General features: G+C 42.4%; 1 protein-coding gene across 1 annotated transcript in view; it reads left to right on the forward strand.

Annotated features, from left to right (window-relative positions):
* The window catches only part of LRRC1 (leucine rich repeat containing 1), a 129240-nt gene that overhangs the window by 60585 nt on the left and 48166 nt on the right, over window positions 1-20489 (forward strand). The window contains exon 3 of the mRNA XM_045867025.3: window positions 18532-18610. Within this exon, the coding sequence (XP_045722981.1) occupies window positions 18532-18610 (79 nt within the window). The remainder of the gene's footprint in view (window positions 1-18531; window positions 18611-20489) is intronic.

Genomic DNA, 20489 nt, shown 5'->3' on the forward strand with positions numbered 1-20489 from the left:
CCTTGGGAGCAGGTGTAGCTCTCCATTATTAAGAATCAATAATAGCGTAACAGAAAGACATATTATTGGAAAACCAAGAGAACTGGGTGAATCTCTGTTATCAGAATATTTACTGGGTGCTAGTTCTGTAGCAGCTAGAAGGCTGAGCACTTCCTGTGTATCATCTCCTATAGTATCTCATTTAATCTTCGGATCAGCTCTAAGAAGTGCACTTGTATCCTCTTTTTACAGACGGGAAAATGGAGTCCCATTAATAAGCCATGGGAATGTAATATTTGGCACAGTTACTATAGGTAGTAACCCTGTACTACATATTTGAAAGTTGCTTAGAGTCATCTTAAAAGTTCTCACAAGAAAAAACAAAACCAAAAAACTAAAAACCTTGTGACTATGTTCTCACCACGGGAGTTCTCATCACGAGAAAAAAGACTTGTGACAGATGTTAACTAGACTTATCGTGGTGATCATTTCACAGTATGTACAGATACTGAATCATCATGCTGCATATTTGAAACTTAAGTAAGGTTATACATCAATTATACCTCAATCAAAACAAAACGAGTCTTAGATTAAACACTTTTTCTTGGGCACATGGCTAATGAGTGGTAGAACTGGCATTTGATCCCAGGCTTGTTAGACTCCAAAATCACAGTTCTGTCTCCCCAGTGTAAAAATTTTATATCCCACTGCTGAGAAATAATCATCAGTAGTGTTTTTAAATGTATTTTATTTATCTTCTTTTCCCTTTTATTACCGGTTTCACAAAATCAGGATTATGCAGCACAGGTATCTTACTTTTATTCACTTATTATGGGTTGTGAACGTTTCCCATCTCATTGTTGTTAAATACTGAAGTGTTTTAAAAGGCAGATTAATTAATAACTCCTACCTTCTTTTTTTTTTTTTTTTAAGATTTTATTTATTTATTCATGAGAGACAGAGAGAGAGAGAGACAGAGGCAGAGGGAGAAGCAGGCTCCCCGCGGAGCAGGGAGCCCGATGCAGAACTCGATCCCAGGACCCTGGGATCATGACCTGAGCCGAAGGCAGACGCTTAACCGACTGAGCCACCCAGGCGTCCCTAACTCCTACCTTCTTATCTTCCTGGAGAAAACATGAACAGATCTGTAACTTTAACACAACAGGAAGCTGTAGGTTTCAAAGGTAGGATTGGTGTTAGGTAAGTAACTGACAGGACAGGGCAGGGGAATTTCCAGACAGATGAGCCGAACAGACAGGAGGAGGAGGTGAATAAGCAGTTTAGAAGTTTCTACCTGATTTGGGATTTTTGTGTTGAAAGAAGTCAGGGAGGCCCAGGTAGCTCCTACGGCCATGTAGTTACAGAGGTACATACGGAAACAATGTGGGCAGAAGCAGACCAAGCATACGTGCTCACCTGCTTTTAAGGTACTGTGAAGCAGTTAGTTCTCTATTTACCTAACATATACTTTGCTTGTGAAGGTGCTTGGTGCAAGTACCATTACACGTTAAAAGTTGATATCTTGAAGTATTTAACCTTGTCGTTCCACTTTTGTTTGATGGTTTTGTGAGGTATTAAAGAATAGGCCTTATTCCATTCACCTGGGCTGGTGAGCAGTGGGTCAAGATGAACAAATTAGACAAAAGTGGGAGGACCGAGCACTGGTAACTTGACATATGTCCAAAACAAAGGCAGCCCAGAGCCGGGAGGGATTGCTGAGTTAACACCAGAGGGGCCGAGGGGACTGAGCTGTCGCGGGGGAGGCAGCTCACCGCTGGAGGGGACTGAGAGGGTTACTGGCATCTCTCCTTTCCTCAGCTGACTATTTGCATAGTGGCCTCTGTTTAACTGACTAGGACTGAAGAGCCACAGCATGGCAAGGGCCTGGGCCAGCCTGAAGTTAGGCATAAGTTGAGTCAAATGCCATGGGCGTGTGCTTTATCACAATTACAGGGAGCACCTTTGCATCAGGAAGTCACAACTCGCTCTATGCCTCCTCACACACCTTTTAAATCATCAGTCTCTTCAGGGCCTTTGCACATTGGCAGTTAGAGAGAACAGGTGTCTGTTGCTGTTCCTTTACATTAAGGTCCCTGCCTTTGGCTTTTGTCATGGACTGGTCAGCCTTCAGCTTTGACTAATTGGAGCATGGCAGAGAGATCTCCTCCCTGTAGCTGCTTGGCATTTTCTTAGCAGATGCTTTGGTCCTCTGGAGCCCTTTCCTGCTGCCAATTGAATTTAATCTTATCTCCAAAATCCCTTTTTTACTTTAAGTAAATCCCTTCCAGACTCTCCCGGCCCTGTTACCGACTCTTCTGACCTTCCTTAGGGACCCATATGGGAAGAGATAAGCTCAAAGAAATGTTCTAAATAAAGGCATCAGATTTCATTATGAAAAGCACAACAAGCACTTGTGAAGTCTTGGCTAGAATGTTTGTTTCACTGAGATGAGGTAGGTTGGAGCAAGAACAGAATTTTAGAATAAGTTTTAGTCACTTCTTGAATTTTTAACCAGCACCAGGTATGTAAGTTACGTGCTGGGAGCGAGAGATAGCAAGTCGGTTTAGTGATGGCTCTCAAGGGATTTAGGGTACAAGAGTGGAGGGACCAAGTCCATCTGTGATACCAGGACTATGTGGAAAATCTCAGAGGATGCCTGAAGGAGTCTAGGGAGGGAGGGTCTTGATCATTCTGATCATTCCTGGGGAAGGGGATATGAAGAAGGATTCCCCCTGGGAAGGATGTCCCTCAAGCTCTGAGGAACAAGTAGCAGGTAGAGATAAAGTACAGGAAGGATATTTCTGGGCAGACGAAATGGCACGAGTGTGTGTCTGAGGGTTTGAAATAGCCTGATGAATTTGGGAAATGCAAGGTATTACTGGAGTGCATGGCAGTGAAATCATGAAGGTTCTGTATGCATGGCTAAGGAATGTTTTCTTGAAAGCTGTGGGGAGCTGTGAAATGGTTTCCAGGAGGGGAGTGGCTCACATCTCACCCTGGCACTAGCAGGAACATGGAGTTGATGGAGAGCAGCCTGGATACAGAAGGCCAAGGGAAAGACCAGATAGGGGAACAGGAGAAAATGAGGTACCAGACCAGGGGTGCGGGTGACAAGTGGGAAGATTGCTGGATGTGGAGGGGTAGGGTGAGGGAGAGGATGAATTCTCACTTCCCAGTGCAGAAGAGATGGGAGACATTAAAGAGAGCTCAGGCCTGGAGGGGAAAGATGAGTGTATTTGTGGGCATGTGGAGGGTGAAATGCTTTGCGATATCTAAATGGAGGTGGTTCAGTAGGCAGCTGAGTGTAAGGGTCTGAGGCTCGGGGGAGAAATTTGAGCAGGAGATAAATGTTTGGGGGTCATTCATGTGTAGGTGATGGTTGAAGCTACGGGCATGAATGAGGTCACTCCCAGAGAGAGGGAGGATGTGGTGTTGGAAGGGGGGATGAGCATGCAGAATATTAGTTTCAGGGAAAGCAGAGGAAGAGGGCCCCCTCTAAGATTCTGAGAAGGAACAGCAGAAGGATTCATCAGCACCATTGTAGAAAAGGCCCAGCAGGAGAGTGGCGAGCGGTGTCATCACATTAAGTGTCATAGAGGGGATTGAGCTTGTGGGATGGAGCTAAAGTTTGCAGATGAATGGATGGAGTTGTCGTCATGGCTGAAGCTATAGGCACAGGCTGTGGAACAGCGGCACCTTTGCAAGCACCCTCCTGAAAGGACTGATGAGACATGGGAGAGTCACAGGAGTTAACCAAAGGCAGGACCAAAGGCAGGGAGGCACATTCGGAAAGGCTGCAGGGTAAAATGGGGTGGAGCTGTCAATAAACATGGACTGAAAAGTTCCCATTGGTTTTGGCATCTGGGAGGTCATCTGTGACGACAAAAGCGATGTCAAAAGTGGTTTACAGTGCACATCGTTTGTTGTTTTATGCTTTTCCCCGGACTATGAGAGATCAGAGGAAGGCTTGAAAAACACCAACGATCACCATTTCCAGGAGGAAACAGCAGTAGTCACTGTTTCCTGCTGGATCTGCCAGTTCTCAGGGATGTGAGCGGTCATGATGGTGCTGTATGTCTTGGATAGCTAACTGTGATATAATTAATGGAGGAATTTCATAACCCTCTGGTTGTAATGTGGACATGTTTGGGAATGAGCTATGCAGGCTTTGCTGCTGCCAGAGAAGCAGATCGAGAAGGCAAAAGGTGGGGGTAACCGGCCACCGATACTCTTCTCCTGGAGTCGGGTCATTAACTAGGGCTAGGACCAGAGTGGACTCTGGACATTTTAAGCCTGGTTATTACCTATTAAGTATTGAAGACCACGGACAGAGTTCTCTCTGTCCAGGACCCTTTAATAATTGCATGTACCCTTGGTGTTTCCAAGTTTACTTCTCCTTACGACTTTTTAAAAAAAATTATAAAAGCAGTATACGGTCATTATAAAAACTCGATAGAGGCAAGTAAAGGGCAAGTCAGCAACCTTTCTACTTCCAGACTCTCCCGGCCCTGGCTGAGGTTGCCAGTGTTGGGTGTCACACAATATTGGGCTTATTTTTATGAAACCTCTCTCAGTCACTGGATTATGGATCACAGTGGACCAAGACTGTGCCTCTCGTATTCACCTTACTTTCTGCCACATAGGTGGTTCCTTAAATAAATGGTTAAAGGAACAAATGATGAAGGTATAAGTGAACAAATGAGTGAATCTCTTGGGCTTTAGCCCTTACAAGCATTGCTTCCATTCCTTCCATTGTAATTTCAGAGAGACACTGGCTGAGAGGAAAGCACCTATTTTTGTCACCTTTTGATTTGTAGGAGTGCTTATTATATGGATGGTAACTGCGTGACAAGGGACAGGGTCTGTAGTCCCTTTATCCAGCCTGAGGGTGCCGATTTCTTTGATTATGTGAATAAAGTTAATCTATTCAGAAACTGGTAGATGACTGTCAGGGGTGACAACCTTAGCACTTCCCATGGAGTTAGAAGGTGAGCTATTTATAATGAATTTTACGTTCTTAAAAAGGAGTACATCTGAACTTCTGCATTAAGTTCAAGCAGTTTGGAAACTTTTACTGTAAATCCTGGGTCAGGCAGTGGAGTGCTATCCCATAGATAGCAGCAAGAGGAATAATTCTGTCCAAGAGATGACAGGCCAGTGTTCTGAATGTATGGGCAAAACCGTACTTACAGGTTTGAAAGGGAAGATCAGAATGGCCTGATGATCATCAGACCACAGAAGAAGGGGCTTTTAGGAATGGTGAGATCAAGTATTCCTCCTGTCTAGAAATTTAGACTTCAAATTATGGTCTTCATTCACTTGGAGTGGTGTTTCTCCAGGTGGGCTTGAGACTGCCTCCGTTAGAATCCTTGTTAAAATGGCGTATTTCCACCTTACATAAGGACTGCACAATCAGAATTTCCAGGGCAGGATCCCTGGAGTTTGCATTTTAATCTACAGGAAAACTCATATAAATTTAAATTGGAGCTAGGAGCCTAATAGAACCTGTTAGGCTCTTTTATGTTTCTTTTTAAGAAGTTAAATGCATTATAAATAGCATACCTTTTCTTCTGTCAGTTGCCAATTTGTAATTTTTAAGCCGTTAAGCTCTTTTTCTACCGTATTTCTTTGAATCATATAAACATGTTTTTGAGCCCTTTTCAGAATACCTTTTGCACTCTGTTTTCTAGTTTAACCTCTTTTTTTTTTAAAGGGCTACTTTTGGAAAGGTATATTTGTAGTACCGGTAAGGAGAGGGATTTCTTAAAAATTTATTCTACTTAAAAATGGGAAGGAGGTGGTTCAGTTAGATTCAAACAGTCCCCCCTTTCCACCCTCTCCCCGTCTTCCACTAGACAACAAAACAGCTTTCCCTTGTTAGGTTGCTGTTTTATGTCCCCTTTGAGGCAACCCAACCCAGCCTTCAGCACACACAGTCTTTATATGTTGGCTCTGCTTCAATCTAAGAGCAGAAATAGCTTTATTATGGAGGTAAATTATGGATGGGAGCCACGAGTAATTGTCAGATACACACTAAAATGACCAGGGCCTCATCATTAGTGGTTCCTAATATGGCTGCATGCTAGGTTCAGCCCTTTTTAAAGTACTGCCCTAATCCCAGCCCAGGTCGATTTATTGGAATCTCAGGTGATGATTGGCCCCAGGTGGTTCTGGTATGCAGTCAGGACTGAGAACCAACTGAGTTAAATGCCTCAGTGTTTCTCAGAGGCAGCTTTAAGACCCTCTTTATCTGAATCTCCAGGAGTGTTGCATTAAAAAGGCAGATTCCTTCCCTGGACCCTAGACCTGGTGAAACAGTTGCTAGGAGGGGGGCCAACGCTATCACCAAGTAAGTGATCCCAGTGATTGTACTCTGAAATTGAGAATCCCCAGCCTCTGGGGCACTCAGTGGTTTTAGTTACCTGGGTTGGGATGTGCATCGGAAAGAGCTGGTGACAGTAGTTGAGAAGCCGTGTTTTGGCTAGTTTATTTGGGCCACATGGCTTCTCCCTGCCCTTCTGGAGAACTGCATTGTTCACTCCTAGCCCTGCACCCTCTCATCTATTCTGTGTGTTACCCAGAGTGATTTTAGGAGTCTGAATGACTCATTCTAGCCTGTGGTTGAGTCTGTCAGTTCACAAACACTGTGCATGGTGTGGGGGTGTGAGAAGAGAACACCAAGTTTAGTAGGTTGCTTATTTCAGTTGACAAGAGTCACAGATGCTCATGCAAAGATTAAGTATACTTAAAAAGGTAACATGAGGGGCGCCTGGGTGGTTCAGGTGTAAGCGTCTGCCTTCAGCTCAGGTCATGATCCCAGGGTCCTGGGATGGAGCCCCACATCGGGCTCCCTGCTCCATAGGAAGCCTGCTTCTCCCTCTCCCCCTGCTTGTGTTCCCTCTCTCTCTTGTCTCTCTCTGTCAAATAAATAAAATATTTAAAAAAAAAGGTAACATGAGACAGGGGAGCAAGCCCATAGAATTCATGCAAAGGAGGGGTGTGACCACAGGCCCTGATTTGCACTTCAGGGGAGGGAATCTCATGGTCCAGGGAAGATGGAGGAGACTGGGGGCAGAGATGAAGACTTAATTTTTTGGATCAAGAGCATTCATCCATTGGAAGACTTAGAATTTCCTTAGAGAATTTTGATGCATAAATACCAGGCATTGTAATTTTGTTCCTATTAAATGGGAATAATTAAAATAAGCTGCAGTTTTGAGTGAATGTTGAATGAATGGATGAATACAAATACTGTTTTTTTAGTTTTTTAATTTTTGGTATTTAGTTGCTGTTATCGAGAAGTTTAAGTAGGCAATATTCAGAATTTTGTTCTGGGAGGAGGGTAAGTAAAAAGAAATGCCAAACTGTCCACATGTTTTTATTCCTTTCCCATTATTCTATATGAAACCTAACATTCTGCAATTCTTCTTTACTTTTTGGTTGATTTGTTTTTATATTTGCACATTGGGATCTTGTGTCTCAAGACATATTTGTATTTGCTTAGCCAGAACTCTGCTGGGGAGGAAAAGCTGAGGCGTGAAGGTTATTTTGGTAATTGTGGCTGGAATTAGGTGAAACCTTCTGGGCTGGGAAAGTTTTTTGGCAGCACAGGTTACCAAGACTCTAAAATAAAACTTTGGCAAAGGTCCCTCTGGGGCGCTGTGCAGAGAGACCCACGTCCGCCTTTCTGCTCTGCGTTGTGCCTTCACAGACACGGGGAAGGCTGCTCAGGCAGGAATTAGGCCTTTGTCTACGAGGCTGACAGCCGCCTGGGTGAGTCTGTGGTGGTTGGAATAATATGATAAATGGGATGATGCCTTTGAAAAAAATTTCCATTTAGCATTTTTTTTCCCCCCTGCACACCCAGAGGAACAGCTGTGGCAGCAAATGCAGACTTGAATCATGCATTCATATTTAGTCTTGTTTGACAACCCCAGATATTTTTAAGCAGGATCGAGTCAGGCAACCAGCATTACAGCATTCAAACTGTCTTAATCAGCCAGACTGTTTGGCACACAAGAACCTTGTTTTACCCAAGTAGTAAATAATTCTCAGTGAAGCAATATGATGTACCGAGTGTGCCCAAAGTCTCACCATTCAGTATTTTACTACAGCTTGTCAGCATCCCTTTCTACATGCTTGTTCCGTTTATCACTAGTTGTTTATAACTTGTAGTGTTTGAATTCTGTGTTTGGCCAGGTCTCGATCGATGGTTTTTAGATATAATAAGGACCCTAACTTCAACATGACCCTCCCATTTTCCTTTTTGCCCTAATGCAGCATTGCCTGCTACATGCATGGTTCATTTTTTTGCTGAGAATGTTTCATACTATGACTACTTGTTTCCTTCTTAAGAGCCTGGACCATGGGGTTTTGTCATTTGCCTCTGCTATGGATAAGTGGCTCTCATCCATTGAGTCGGCTCTCCATTTATGGGCCTTCCTTCTCCCAGGTTCCTCTCCCGTCCCTTCCTCATAGCCCTGGCTCTGAAGTCCACACTCTCCAGGCCTCCCTTCCCTCCCGGCACTGCCCTCCTTGTTGCCTTCTGGGCAAAGATGGGAATCCACAGCTTTCTCCACATCTGTTGCCTCCCTGCTCACTCCACAAATTTTCCAAACTACAACAAAAATCGAACCCGAGAACGCATTAACACAAACTTCTCCCTTGACCTTGGTATCTCCCTCAAGCTACAAACCCCTTTTCTCTCCCCCAGGCTTTTTGAAGGCATACTTCCCCAGGTTCTCAGGCTTAGATTTTTAATGGAGCGTTATAATTTTTTTTTAATGGGATTGTGACGCAGGATTGCTAACTATTTTGATAAGGAAAACTATCAATGTCATTTTAGTAAAAGACAAAGAGGTTTCAACCCTCCAGGCAAGATATAATCTCTGATGAAACCGAGGACAACAGTCCTTTTAAATACATAAATTTGGCTTCATGATCAGAAAACCTTGTCACCTTCTCCCCAGTTGCCTTGTCTGCCGATTAGGAATACTGTGTCTCTCACTAGAATTTGGCCCCTACTGCTTTTATACTCCCCTTCTCTTTTTCCACAGAAGGCAGTGGATAACACTGGCTTCTCACTTTGTGCTTTGACTTCCCCTCATACCACCATGTGTGTATCCTTTTGAAGGTAACAGCAAATTCCTAATAGCCAAGTCTATCTCTTCCTTACCTGTTGGTTGTCACTTGGACCACCCCTCTTGGTGACACTCTGTGCTCCCTGACTTCTTAGCTCTGCCCCCACAGTTCTCTTCTGTCTGCCTGTTGGGTGCCCCCTGCCCATAACGGGAGGTTCATGCTTGCTTGCTTGCTTTCTTCTTGGACTGTGCACCTACCCCCACTTGCCTGTGAAATGCCTGCCAAGTGGTAGCTCAGAATTGCAGTCTTGTGTTTCTGCTTCCTCTTTCTCTCCATATTCATTGCCCCAGGCATCTCTTATTCCAGCATGTTTGGAGCTGATGGGATCTGACTGTCCAGATCCTCAACCGCTACTTCTGGGGCTTCCTCAGCCCTGAGGCAGATGGACTAGAAATTCAAAGCTCTGCTCTTCCTACAAGTCAGCAGAGCGATCTTGGACAATCTAGTTAATGTTCCGAAGCCTGCTTCTGCATCTGTTAATGGGACTACTGTCTGAGGATTTGTTGTCAGGATTAGAGATGATGCATGCAAAATGCCCTTTGCAGGACCTGGTATATTATAGGCCCTAAGGATGGCGGCTCTTCTTATTTGGAGACAGTCACGTGGAACAGCAGGAATTGGAGGGGAGGAGTTCTTCTTTTTCAGAGCCATAACTGTCACTTTTTCTGATCTTGAGCCTGTCCCCAGCTTTTTCTCTGAGTGTCTGACTTTCCACTTGTGGCTAAGATGGCAGTGACAACAGCTGTTAGGTGACTAATTTCAAAAGAGGCTCCTCTGAGTACCAGGCTGTCAGGTAGTAATTTCAGATCTTCATCGGAAGTAGCAGTACTGTGCTAGAAAATGTAAAGTGTCTGTATGGTTGAAAGGAGGGCTTCGTGTATGTGTGTGTATGTGCATGTGTGCATATGTCCATGCACCACCATGGCGGCCAGCTGGGCGTGTCCGCTCAGCACTGACCAGGGTGAGCCATGGCCCTCGTTTTCTTTTTTAAAAAACACTTATTTAAATTCAGTTAACACCTGTAGGTCACGTCTTACACATTTTCCCTTTGTAGACTAGAAATACAAATGTAATTAAACTCTGACGGGCAGTTGTTCATCTTGAACAAGTCTTGAAGTGGATTACTGAATGTCGGTGCAGAGTTTAGGCAAGGTTAGCCGTCTCTGATGTCCATGCGCATGCTTGTGAATTGTTGCATTCCTGTTAGGGTTACCTCTCTCCCCTATTTCTTTGCAGGGCAGTTCAAGGGTGGCTTTCTTTGTGATGGTCCCATTTGTTGATGCTGCATTATTTTTTCTTCGTCTCTGACTTGGTTTAACATCAGTGATGTCATATTGAGGTACTGTCTTCAAATTCTTGACAGTTCATGCAGTTACATCATTCTTTGTCTAAGATTGGATACTAATAGTGGGCGCCTGGGTGGCTTAGTCGATTAAGTGTCTGCCTTCCTCTCAGGTCATGATCTCAGGGTCCTGGGATCGAGTCCCGTGTCAGGCTCCCTGCTCAATGGGGAGTCTGCTTCTCCCTCTGCTTCTACCCCCCACTTGTGCTTGCTCTCTCTCTCAAATAAATAAAACCTTTAAAAAAAAAAAGAAATTAAAAAAAAAAAAAGGCTGAATACTAATAACCAAGACATCTTTAAACACTCAGTTTTTTGTCTTTCAACAGAAGTTCTTGATGACATTTTTCCCCCTAGTCTAAGTGTCATGTTGGGGATGAGAAGAAGGCAAGAAAACACATGCCACAGACTCCACAAGTTGATATAAAAAGCGACCCACACTCAAAACCAGTCAGTGCCACTTGAGGAGAATTGCCTTTTTCTCCCCTCTCTTAGTCCTTTCCATTTCCTTACTTTTTACAAGTTATCCTGTATATTACCTCATTTTACCTCTCAGTGGCCCTGGTTGGTGGATGAGGCAGATAACCTGAACACCCCTTTTGTGAGGGACCCGAGGCTCAGAGCAGTGGACGTTTACCTATGTTAAGTGAGGATGCTGGCCCTGGGATCTCTCTTCTGATCCAGGCCCAGTGCGGTGAGTAAGGACGTATTGTTGAACGGCAGCCTGTTAAAGACCTACGCTGTGGTAAAGGCTAGGGAGCCTCTGCAGACATTGTAGAACTGACGCCTGAGCTAGTTAGTGAGGACACATCTAGGGGGAAGCAAGGTACTGAGTAAAGTTTATCGCTAATCGCCTTTGAGCAGAGTGCTTACAGAGAGAAGTGTTGGGCACTGTGGGAGGCCCAGTCTGTCTGAGGGGATTCAAGGAAAGTTTAATAGAAATTTTGTGACACTGTATTGCCTCTTTGTCAGTGGTGCTGATTAAATTCTTTCTCTTGCCTGGTGGGAGCTACATTAAGCAAGAAATAACGAGGAAACATTTTACTATTATGTTCTTAATCAAATACTATACTTAGTTTCAATACTGCGTCATAACCAAAAGTTGTTCAAGGTTAGCCATACCATAGGATTAAATTTAAAGCTTCTTCTTTGTTACTTCGGTATTTTTAATTACGTTATCTTGAAAATGGAGTATTTGGTTTTGTTTAATCAGAAGATTTCGGGAAGCAAAAAGTTTGAGGCTGTCCTAAGCTGTCAGATGGGATGGCACACTTCCATGGAGTTTCTCAAGATTCAGAGGCTCTGCTACACTTGGGGCCGTTAGGGTTGGGTTTTGCGGTTTCTCTTGACCTCACACATTCTTTCTAGAGACAAGACAGGTTTACGGTGAGGAGGACAGACTCTGCGGGGAGAAAGCCTAAGTTCAAAACCTGGCCCTCCTGCTTACTGGCCAGGCCCGTCCCCCCTGCCGTGCCTCCGTTCCTCATCCAGAGAATGGAGGCGATCCCAGGAGCCTTCCTAGTTATCATGAAGGCTTACGGGAGTTAATTTGTGCCAAGTGCAGATTCATGCATGACACTTTTTTAAGTGCTCAGTACAGGCTCCGCAGCCATGGCTGTTTTTTCAGTCAAGTTTCACAAAGGGTCCTCAGAGTGTAGCACGGCCGGAACCAGGGAAAGAGGCTGCCCCACACTTGGACCGAATCCAGGTCCCTGACCTTGCTAGCACCTTGTACTAACAAAGCTAACACAGCCGCCTTGCTGTGGAGCTAGTCGTGCTGAGGCAGTAAGTGTAGATGATTGCTTACAGAGCTCTTGCTCCACTTTCAAAGATAAAATTTCAGCTTACCCACTTGCCACGTAACAGGCCCAGAAGTTTAAAATGTTATTCTTTGCAGTTTTACAAAAAAAAAAAAAACAACAACAAATTAATGGGAAGGGGGGGTCATCATTTGATTTCTTTAAGCATTCCTAGTCTTCTTCAACTTCCTATGACTAAATGCTGTCAACATGAATTAGATAATCCTAGAGAATAGCCACCAAAATACTTAAGACTTTCGTTTTGCATCGCGCTTTATGGTGCTCTCCGTGGAGAGAACCTAGTATTCTCACTTACTGACCTCAAATGGGTCTTGAGCCCAGGAGGAAAAGAGATTCTATGTATATAGAACAAGAAATGCCGGTAAGTAATTGATTTATTCAGAAAGAACTTGTGCAATGGACGGGGGCTACCGTCTAAACAGGCGGTCTATGCACAGTCCTCCATGAAAGGAAATGCCCTGGATGTTTGTAAACTCACACATGCTTAGAGGGAACCTGAGACATCCGTCAGTCCAATCTATCTCCATCACAAGAGGGGTCCCAAAATGGCGATAGCTTTTCAGGAAAGGGTGTGGTCCACCGTGAGGATTCTGGGCATGTGGGAAGAGAGCCCTCAATCCCCGCCGAAGAATGTGGATTAAGCCTCTGTATTTGTGGGGGCAGGGAAGTGGGGAAGGTAGAATCTCAGCTTGATGTGTCACAAATGGATATCCAGAAAAGAATATGAGTGCCAGGAAGGGCAGGGGATGTCTTTTTAAATCACTATTTAACCGATAATATCTGTGGTGAAAGCTGTAGTCTGTCTTGGAAGCCCTGGGGGCTAATGATGCCAGAATTGTTGTCTGCCTGGTGGTGGTGAAGATATTTTGCACTGATAAGAGTTTAGGGGTAATTATCCATTTCCTGTATACAGGCGGTAGCATTGGTCATATTAGTAAATTACTGATTCACTATTTTTTAAGTACAATTACATCTCACTAATTGGAGGCAATTCTGATTCAGAAATAATGATGGCTTCGAGTGGGTCCAAATTAAAGGTTATCTTAAGAAAGTTGTAGGGAAAAGATTACTTACTTGTGTAATCATTCAAAGACACTTTGTAAATATCAAATTTTATGCTGTTATTATTAGACATAGATGAGACAAAGCTAGTTTGAATTAATGAAAAATATGATTAAAATCTTTTGTTTTACCTTATATGGAAGCTTGAACTAAGGTGGATGTTGGCAAGTGGAAGTTTTGGGGTACATTCCTTAATGAGTAGATGAAAATCTCATTATTTCTGATATTTTTATGTAAATAGATGTTTCTTCAGAAGTTAATCGCTACTACTTCTCAGATAGTTACAACAATGGGAAAAGCCCTCTAAATCCTCTCATCTCTATTAATAATGCTACTCTTCTTCCTCAGATTATTTGGCCTTGAATGGAAACCAGTGGTCCTCTCTACTGATCTCCCTCAAATATTAATGAATGAGGTCAGAGTGCTGTGTGCTTTTATTCATGCTACTCTTCTTTATCCTTGGGACAGCCCTAAGCCGGAGGTGATTAATCCCCTTTTTATAGAAGAGGGAACTCCTTGTCTAGCAAATTAATTGTAAATAGCTCAACCTGGCATTTGGTAATCTATTATCAAGAGATCGCTTCAGCCTTCTCTCCACATACTCCCGTATTGATATCCTGAAGTTCATACTGTACAATCTTTTCCCAGGGATTACGCTCTCCTTGCTGCATTCAGTGTCCCATTCATGCCTGGTTTTCTCCTCTGCTCTTATTTGGTTCAAAATGTAAGTGTCCTTTGTCTAATTTTCTCTTTTCTCTGATCTTGTATAGCACCAAAGGTATGATATGCTGGCATTAATTTAAAAAAAAAAATCTGTTGGTGACCCATTTTACAGATAAGGAAATTAAGGCACAGGTAGGTTAAGTAGTTTGCCCTTTGGCATAAAACTAGTAAACGCAGAAAACTGGTGCAGATTGCTCTTGTGGCTGTTTGGATTTGATGGAGGACAAATTGGATACAGGGAGAGACCATTTAAGAGGATATTCTAGTCATCTAAATGACTGAGGTCTGAACTAAGTTGATAATAGGAGTGGACAGAAAAAGATGGAGAATATGAGAAGGATTTGGAAATTGAATGTGAGAATTGGCATGGGGGAAAGGATTTGAATTAGTTTTTTTTTTTTTTTTTTAAAGATTTTATTTATTTATTTGACAGATAGAGAGCACAAGTAGGCAGAGAGGCAGGCAGAGGGAGAGGGAGAAGCAGACTCCCCGCTGAGCAGGGAGCCCAACGCGGGGCTCGATCCCAGGACTCCAGGATCATGACCTGAGCCGAAGGCAGCTGCTTAACCGACTGAGCCACCCAGGCGCCCCTCAAATTAGTTTTTTAATGAGGTTGGTGGTCAGCCTAGGTTTCACTGAGAAGGTGGCATTTATATATATATTTTCGTATTTTTACTCTCAAACCTCCTATTTGTCCTGAGTAAAATATTTAAGGATCAAAGGGGATTTCAGCTGGGAATAACCTACAAGCTTTATACTCCTTCTTGTCAGAGATCTGGGACTAAGCAGTTTTCTTACCAGTAAAATGGAGATAATACTAACCTTACGGGGATATTTCATGACCCAAATGAGAGAGCAACTGTTCTTATAGGGCCTTAGTAACATTAGCTTCTCATTTATTCATTTGACACCTGTGTACTGCTTAAGCTCACTACTGTGTCAGCTTTAGGGAAACAGCAACAGACAAGACCCACAAAGTCTTTCTTTGCAATGAACACAAAATTTAATAAGGGAGGTTGACTGCAAACAAAATTATTAAAACTGTCACAGATCTCACAAAGGTGAAGCCTGAGGAAACTGAGAGTGAGGGGAATCCAGCCTCATCTTGGGACCCATGAAAGGTGTCCCTGAGGATATGACATTTTAGCTGGGTATTTAAGGATGAGTAGATGTTTTTCTTCCTTGTTTTTTTATTCCAATATTTTTAGCAACCTAAAGCAAACGAGTACTCAGGACTCTTCAAACCACACCATTGCTGCCCTTGTCTAAAGCTTCTGTTTGTACACGCAGATACATTCTTTTTCTTCAAGTTCATAATGTGCATATGGTAGAAGGAAATGGTCTTGGGAGTCAGGAGGCCTGTGTTCTGTTTGCTGATCTGCTACTTCTCCTGTGTGTATGAGCAGGTTATCCTAAGGAGGGAATGCCTTCCTATGAAGCAGACCTCTCTGTCAGCTCTGTGTGGACCGAGTCCAGCTATGCTGTTCTCTGGCATTTGCTTTTGTTACTCTCAGATCTCTGGATTCCAGCCCTGACCAGAGTTTCTCACAGCTGCTTTTCATGTGTTCCCTTGACAGACCCATCTTCCCAAGCCTCAGTGATGTTTCTAGTGCTCTGAAGAATATTTAAGAGGGGCACCTAATGGACATACCTTCCCTCTTTCTCTGTTTCCTTGCTTTTTTTTTTTTTTTTTTTTTTTGTCTTGGACAGAGCAACAAGTTGCTGTGTAACTTCTGTGTCCGGCTTGATCTTCTTTGGCACTTGTGAGGTAACTGGTGTGACATGTGCACTTCTTTCCTCAGTCTTATAAAGACTGCTCACCAAGCCCTGAGGTAGTGGCAGAAGAGGGACTGTCATGGAGTGCACAGGCCAACCAGCACCTTTCAGACCAAGGCAGGCCACGGTGTGTCACTGTCTCACTTGCCTGGAGAGCCATGCCTGTCCTGTGATGGATTTATGTGTGTTCATTCATTCTTAAGCATGATGGTGCTGTGATCTCAGCATGGGAGGCTCAAGCACTCTTTGGAATAGGCCTGTAATGATGAGGAAGCCATTTCATCTCTCTGAGGCTTACTGTCCGCTTTGTACAATGGAAGTTAAAATAATTTATGTTGAGATGAAGTAAGGTAAACATCTAAAAGGGCCTCCCAGTGTGTTTGTATTTAAAACATTTGTGTGTTTTAAAAATCCATTCCGGACTCAAGTATGTGTGCCTGTGTATATAGCTATGATATTTATGAAATGAGGGTCATAATGTTTGTTCTTTACTACCTTATATGACCGTGCAAGGCAGAGAATACTGTAACAAGAATGTTACCACAAATTTAAATGATTTTGACTTTTAAGTTTGAACTGAAAGCGTTTATATAGCTTCTGATTACTTTGCAGTTGCTGGACCAGGGCATCTATTTTCCCCCTTATTTCTCCCTTCTTCCTGCCACCCCCACCTGAGAAATATTAGGTATGTTTTGGCTCAGCTTGCATTTGTAGAACTAGTAGAAGAAACAGCATGGGACCAGGAGAACCTTTTCTATTTTAGGCCTTCTTAATGTTAATATGTCCAAAATAAATGTAACCTTGAAATTAAATGCTATGAAATTAATCTTTAAAGCCCTAAAAGCTGTAACCCCACGTTTTGTACCAAGAGAAAGAGGAATTTAACAATTTTGGTCATTTCAAAATCACGATATTTAGTGACCAGTAAACATAGGGAAAAATATTCAGTAATAAAAATAAAAATATTCAGTAAAAAAAAAAATATTAGTAATAAAAGGAATATAAAACAAATGTTGCCAGACTATTTTTACCAATAATATTAGCAGGGTTTTGTTTGTTTGTTTGTTTGTTTGTTTTAAGAGAGAGAGCAGAGTAGGGAGAGGGGCAGAGAGTGGGAGAGAGAGAATCTTAAGCAGGCTGCATGCCCAGTGTGGAGCCCGACGCAGGACTCGATCTCACCACCTCGAGATCATGACCTAAGCTGAAATCAAGAGTCAGACGCTTAACTGACTGAGCCACCCAGGTGCCCAATATTGGCAGTTTTTAAAATGAGAGAAAGAAAGGAGGAGGAGAAGTGTTGAATTAGGCACCTTGTTCAGGCTGATGGAAGTATAAACAGGTATAACTTGCCTTGCTCTAAGGCAATTTAATAGTATTTACCGAAGACTGTAGAGTTGTTAATGCCTTCGACACAGTAATTACAATTCTAGGAGCTTAGCCTAAGGAAATAATCAGAAATGGATATAAATATAATTATAACATCAGGAACTTGGAAACAACCTAAATGTCTAACAATGAGGGATTGATTAAATGAAGTATGAAAATATATGCAGTGGGTTTTCTGCCATTAAAAATGGTAAACTGTTTGGACAAATAAAGATGGGGAAAAGTTTGTAAAATAATGTACAGTGAAAAAAACCCAAATCAGCATGAATCCAGTATTTTGCAATATCTATTTATATACACTGTGTGCATGTGTATGATGGCAATGAAAAAAATACATCAGAGTAGATCATCCTCTCTAGCCGATGGAAATGTTGGTGGTTTTCATTTTCTTCTTTGGACTTTTGTGTATTTTCCAAATTGTTATATTTATACCAAGAAGAAGAAAGCCCATGATTTTAAAATGCATACTCTAGAATACTGTGTACTGATACAACTATGTGAAAATGTAAGGAAAAATAGCTTAATGGGAATTATGACAGAATACCATCAGTGACTTTTGATTGGGTGGTGGGACTTGATGGTGGTGGGTTTTTTTTTCCCCACTTTTTCTTGAGAAATAATTGACATTCATCACTATATAAGTTGAAGGTGTAGAGTATGACGGTTTGATTTACATATATCATGAAATGATTACCACAACAGATTCAGCTAACATCCATCATTTCATATAGATACAATAAAAAGAGAAGAAAGAAAGGAAAAGAAATTTTCTCTTTGTGATTGTGATGAGAACCCATAGGATTTACTCCTCTACCAATATTCAAATATACTAGAGCAGTGGTAGCTATAGTCATCGTGTTGTCCATATTATATCCCTAGTACTTATCTGTCCTATAAGTGGAATTTTGTACCATTGACCACCTTCATCCAATTTTCCCCCCCTCTGGTAACCACAAGTTTGATCCCTTCCCATGTGTTGTTTTTGGGTTTGTTTTTAAGATTCCACATGTAAGTAAGTTCCTACGTTATTTGTCTTTTTCTGACTTATTTCACTTGGCATAATGCCTTCAAGGTCCATCCATGTGTGTTGGCTTTTTAATACTTTCATGTGCTTCTACTAAGAATGTATCTTCTATTAGGAAAGCAAATATAAAATAAATGTAGAAAAATACTTTAGAAATCCATGCCACATTTGAATAGAGGTAGTACTTACTAGATATTCTCTTGTGACTGTGGTCCATCTTGAGGATGGTGAAAAGTATTAACAATGGTGGTAAATGACAGATGTTTTCTTTGCTCCTACAGATATTCCTGAAATTCCAGAAAGCATCTCATTCTGTAAAGCACTACAGATAGCTGACTTCAGCGGAAACCCACTGACTAGGTAACCTTTCTGCTTGCTTTGCTGTCTATAGTACTGAGGATATCCTTTTTGAGAACCAAGCCATGAACACAACCTGGTCACACATTGTGGGGGTACCTAGATGGATGGTCATCTCTATCAAGGATGATTGACCTTCACAGATACTTACTTATAAATCACACTGTGCAGTGAAAGGCACACTTGTGCTATTGATGGAACATTGAAAGAATATTGGTAGGGGATGAAGGGAGGCACTGTGGAGTATACAAAACAGGAATGAGGACTACATTTCTGAAGCCGTGTGAAGCACTGAAGTAGTTCATAAATCCCCTATTGATTATCTTGTCTTGTGGGGTAAGACTGAGTTCTAAACTCCCAGAGAACTTACCCTCTAGTTATCCAAGGAGAAGTCCTAATAAGGGATGTTTTTTTCCACTCCAGTAATGAAACTGTCTATAACAGTCTATAACTGTCCTCTAGCTCGCCCTTTAAAACAAACAAACAAACAAACAAAAACTCTGCCCACACCACTGTTTCCTTACTTTAGCAGTAACTGTGAGTATTTCTTTGGGATTCTTCCTCCACGTAGAGCCCCCTGTCCCTGTCTTACTACTGATTCCGGGCTTGCTCCTTCTAGTATGACACAGCACGCTGCCTGGGCGTAGCTACGTGGCACTGTTGTGAGCCCTCCTGGCTCCTGGCTGAGTCACGAGGCCACTGATCACTGGCTTCCAGGCACCTGTGTTACCAGGTTACCTGAATTGTTGCGCACCTGGCAATGCAGACGCAGTCCCCAGGAAAAGTCCTAGAGGTGTCTCTATGCCAGGTGGGTCCATATCATGATTTCTAGACTCTGTAAGCAACCTCAGAAGAAAGGTACCCTTCCCTCTTCCCTTCTGTTCTTTTTTTTTTTTTTTTTTTTTTTAATACATAGGAAAATTGAGATGAGGTTAAAATTTGAGATACGTATCACCCATTGCTTGGGTCTTTCTGGGTATGGAGTGCCAGGGAATGTCTGTTTAGTGTTGTTTTCCCCATATCTGCTATTTTTAAGAAGTAAATACGTTTTAAAAAATATTTTTGATTTTCCTCTTTTGAATTTCAGTGACTGTGTTACTAATAACCTCTATTTTTATGAAAAATAGTAAATCTAGTAAGCTCTAACTCATAGCTGCCCTCAAGTCTTGTCTTCTTTCTTAACCATCATCCATACAATTGTCCCTCTTCTTCAAACCTTTCTGTACCTCCCTGTTCCTATGAGGTGAAGTCCCTGCTCCTCCGGGTGCTATGCAGCCGCCCCTGCCTGGGATCTAAACTTGGCCTGTCTTTCCACGTTCATTGCACCCGGTTCCCTGTGTCAGATGTCATGCTCGACTGTTATAAAGTGCTCATAGGTCATTTGTTTCACCCTCTGGTCTCTCTGCCCTCCTGTAAGGTGTATATTCAGCATGACATTTCTTTGGGAAGCCTTTACTTACTCCCCAGAGTCCCCTCTGCTGGGCTTCTGAAATGTTCTATGCGTAGAACATTTTTTTCATTAACACTTGAAATTTACATTTAAATTATCGCTTTGACCAAGACTCCCCAATTAAACTGAGAGAGTTAACTTATATTCCTCTAGTGTTTATCATTTTATGTCCAGCTCTCCCTTAATTTCTGGAATGGAACTCCGTTAAGTGTTTGTTGAACTGAACTAAGCTATTTATCCTTAAGGCAGCTTGTAGGGTTAGGCAGCTGGGAAATACTCATTATGCTGCCCTGGAGGTTTTTTTCTTTTTTTTTAGCCATTCAATTGCTTAATCCCCTTTTCTACCTCTTTAGTTTTCCTTTTCTAATGCCTGCTGACACATGACTTTAGCATTATCTCAAAACTCCCTGGACCAGAACACACCCACATTGT

Source organism: Mirounga angustirostris, unplaced genomic scaffold, assembly GCF_029215605.1.
Source record: "Mirounga angustirostris isolate CCGP_5_RB_7025 unplaced genomic scaffold, mMirAng1.0.hap1 SCAF_8, whole genome shotgun sequence".
In the NCBI taxonomy this organism is placed as follows: Eukaryota; Metazoa; Chordata; class Mammalia; order Carnivora; family Phocidae; genus Mirounga; species Mirounga angustirostris.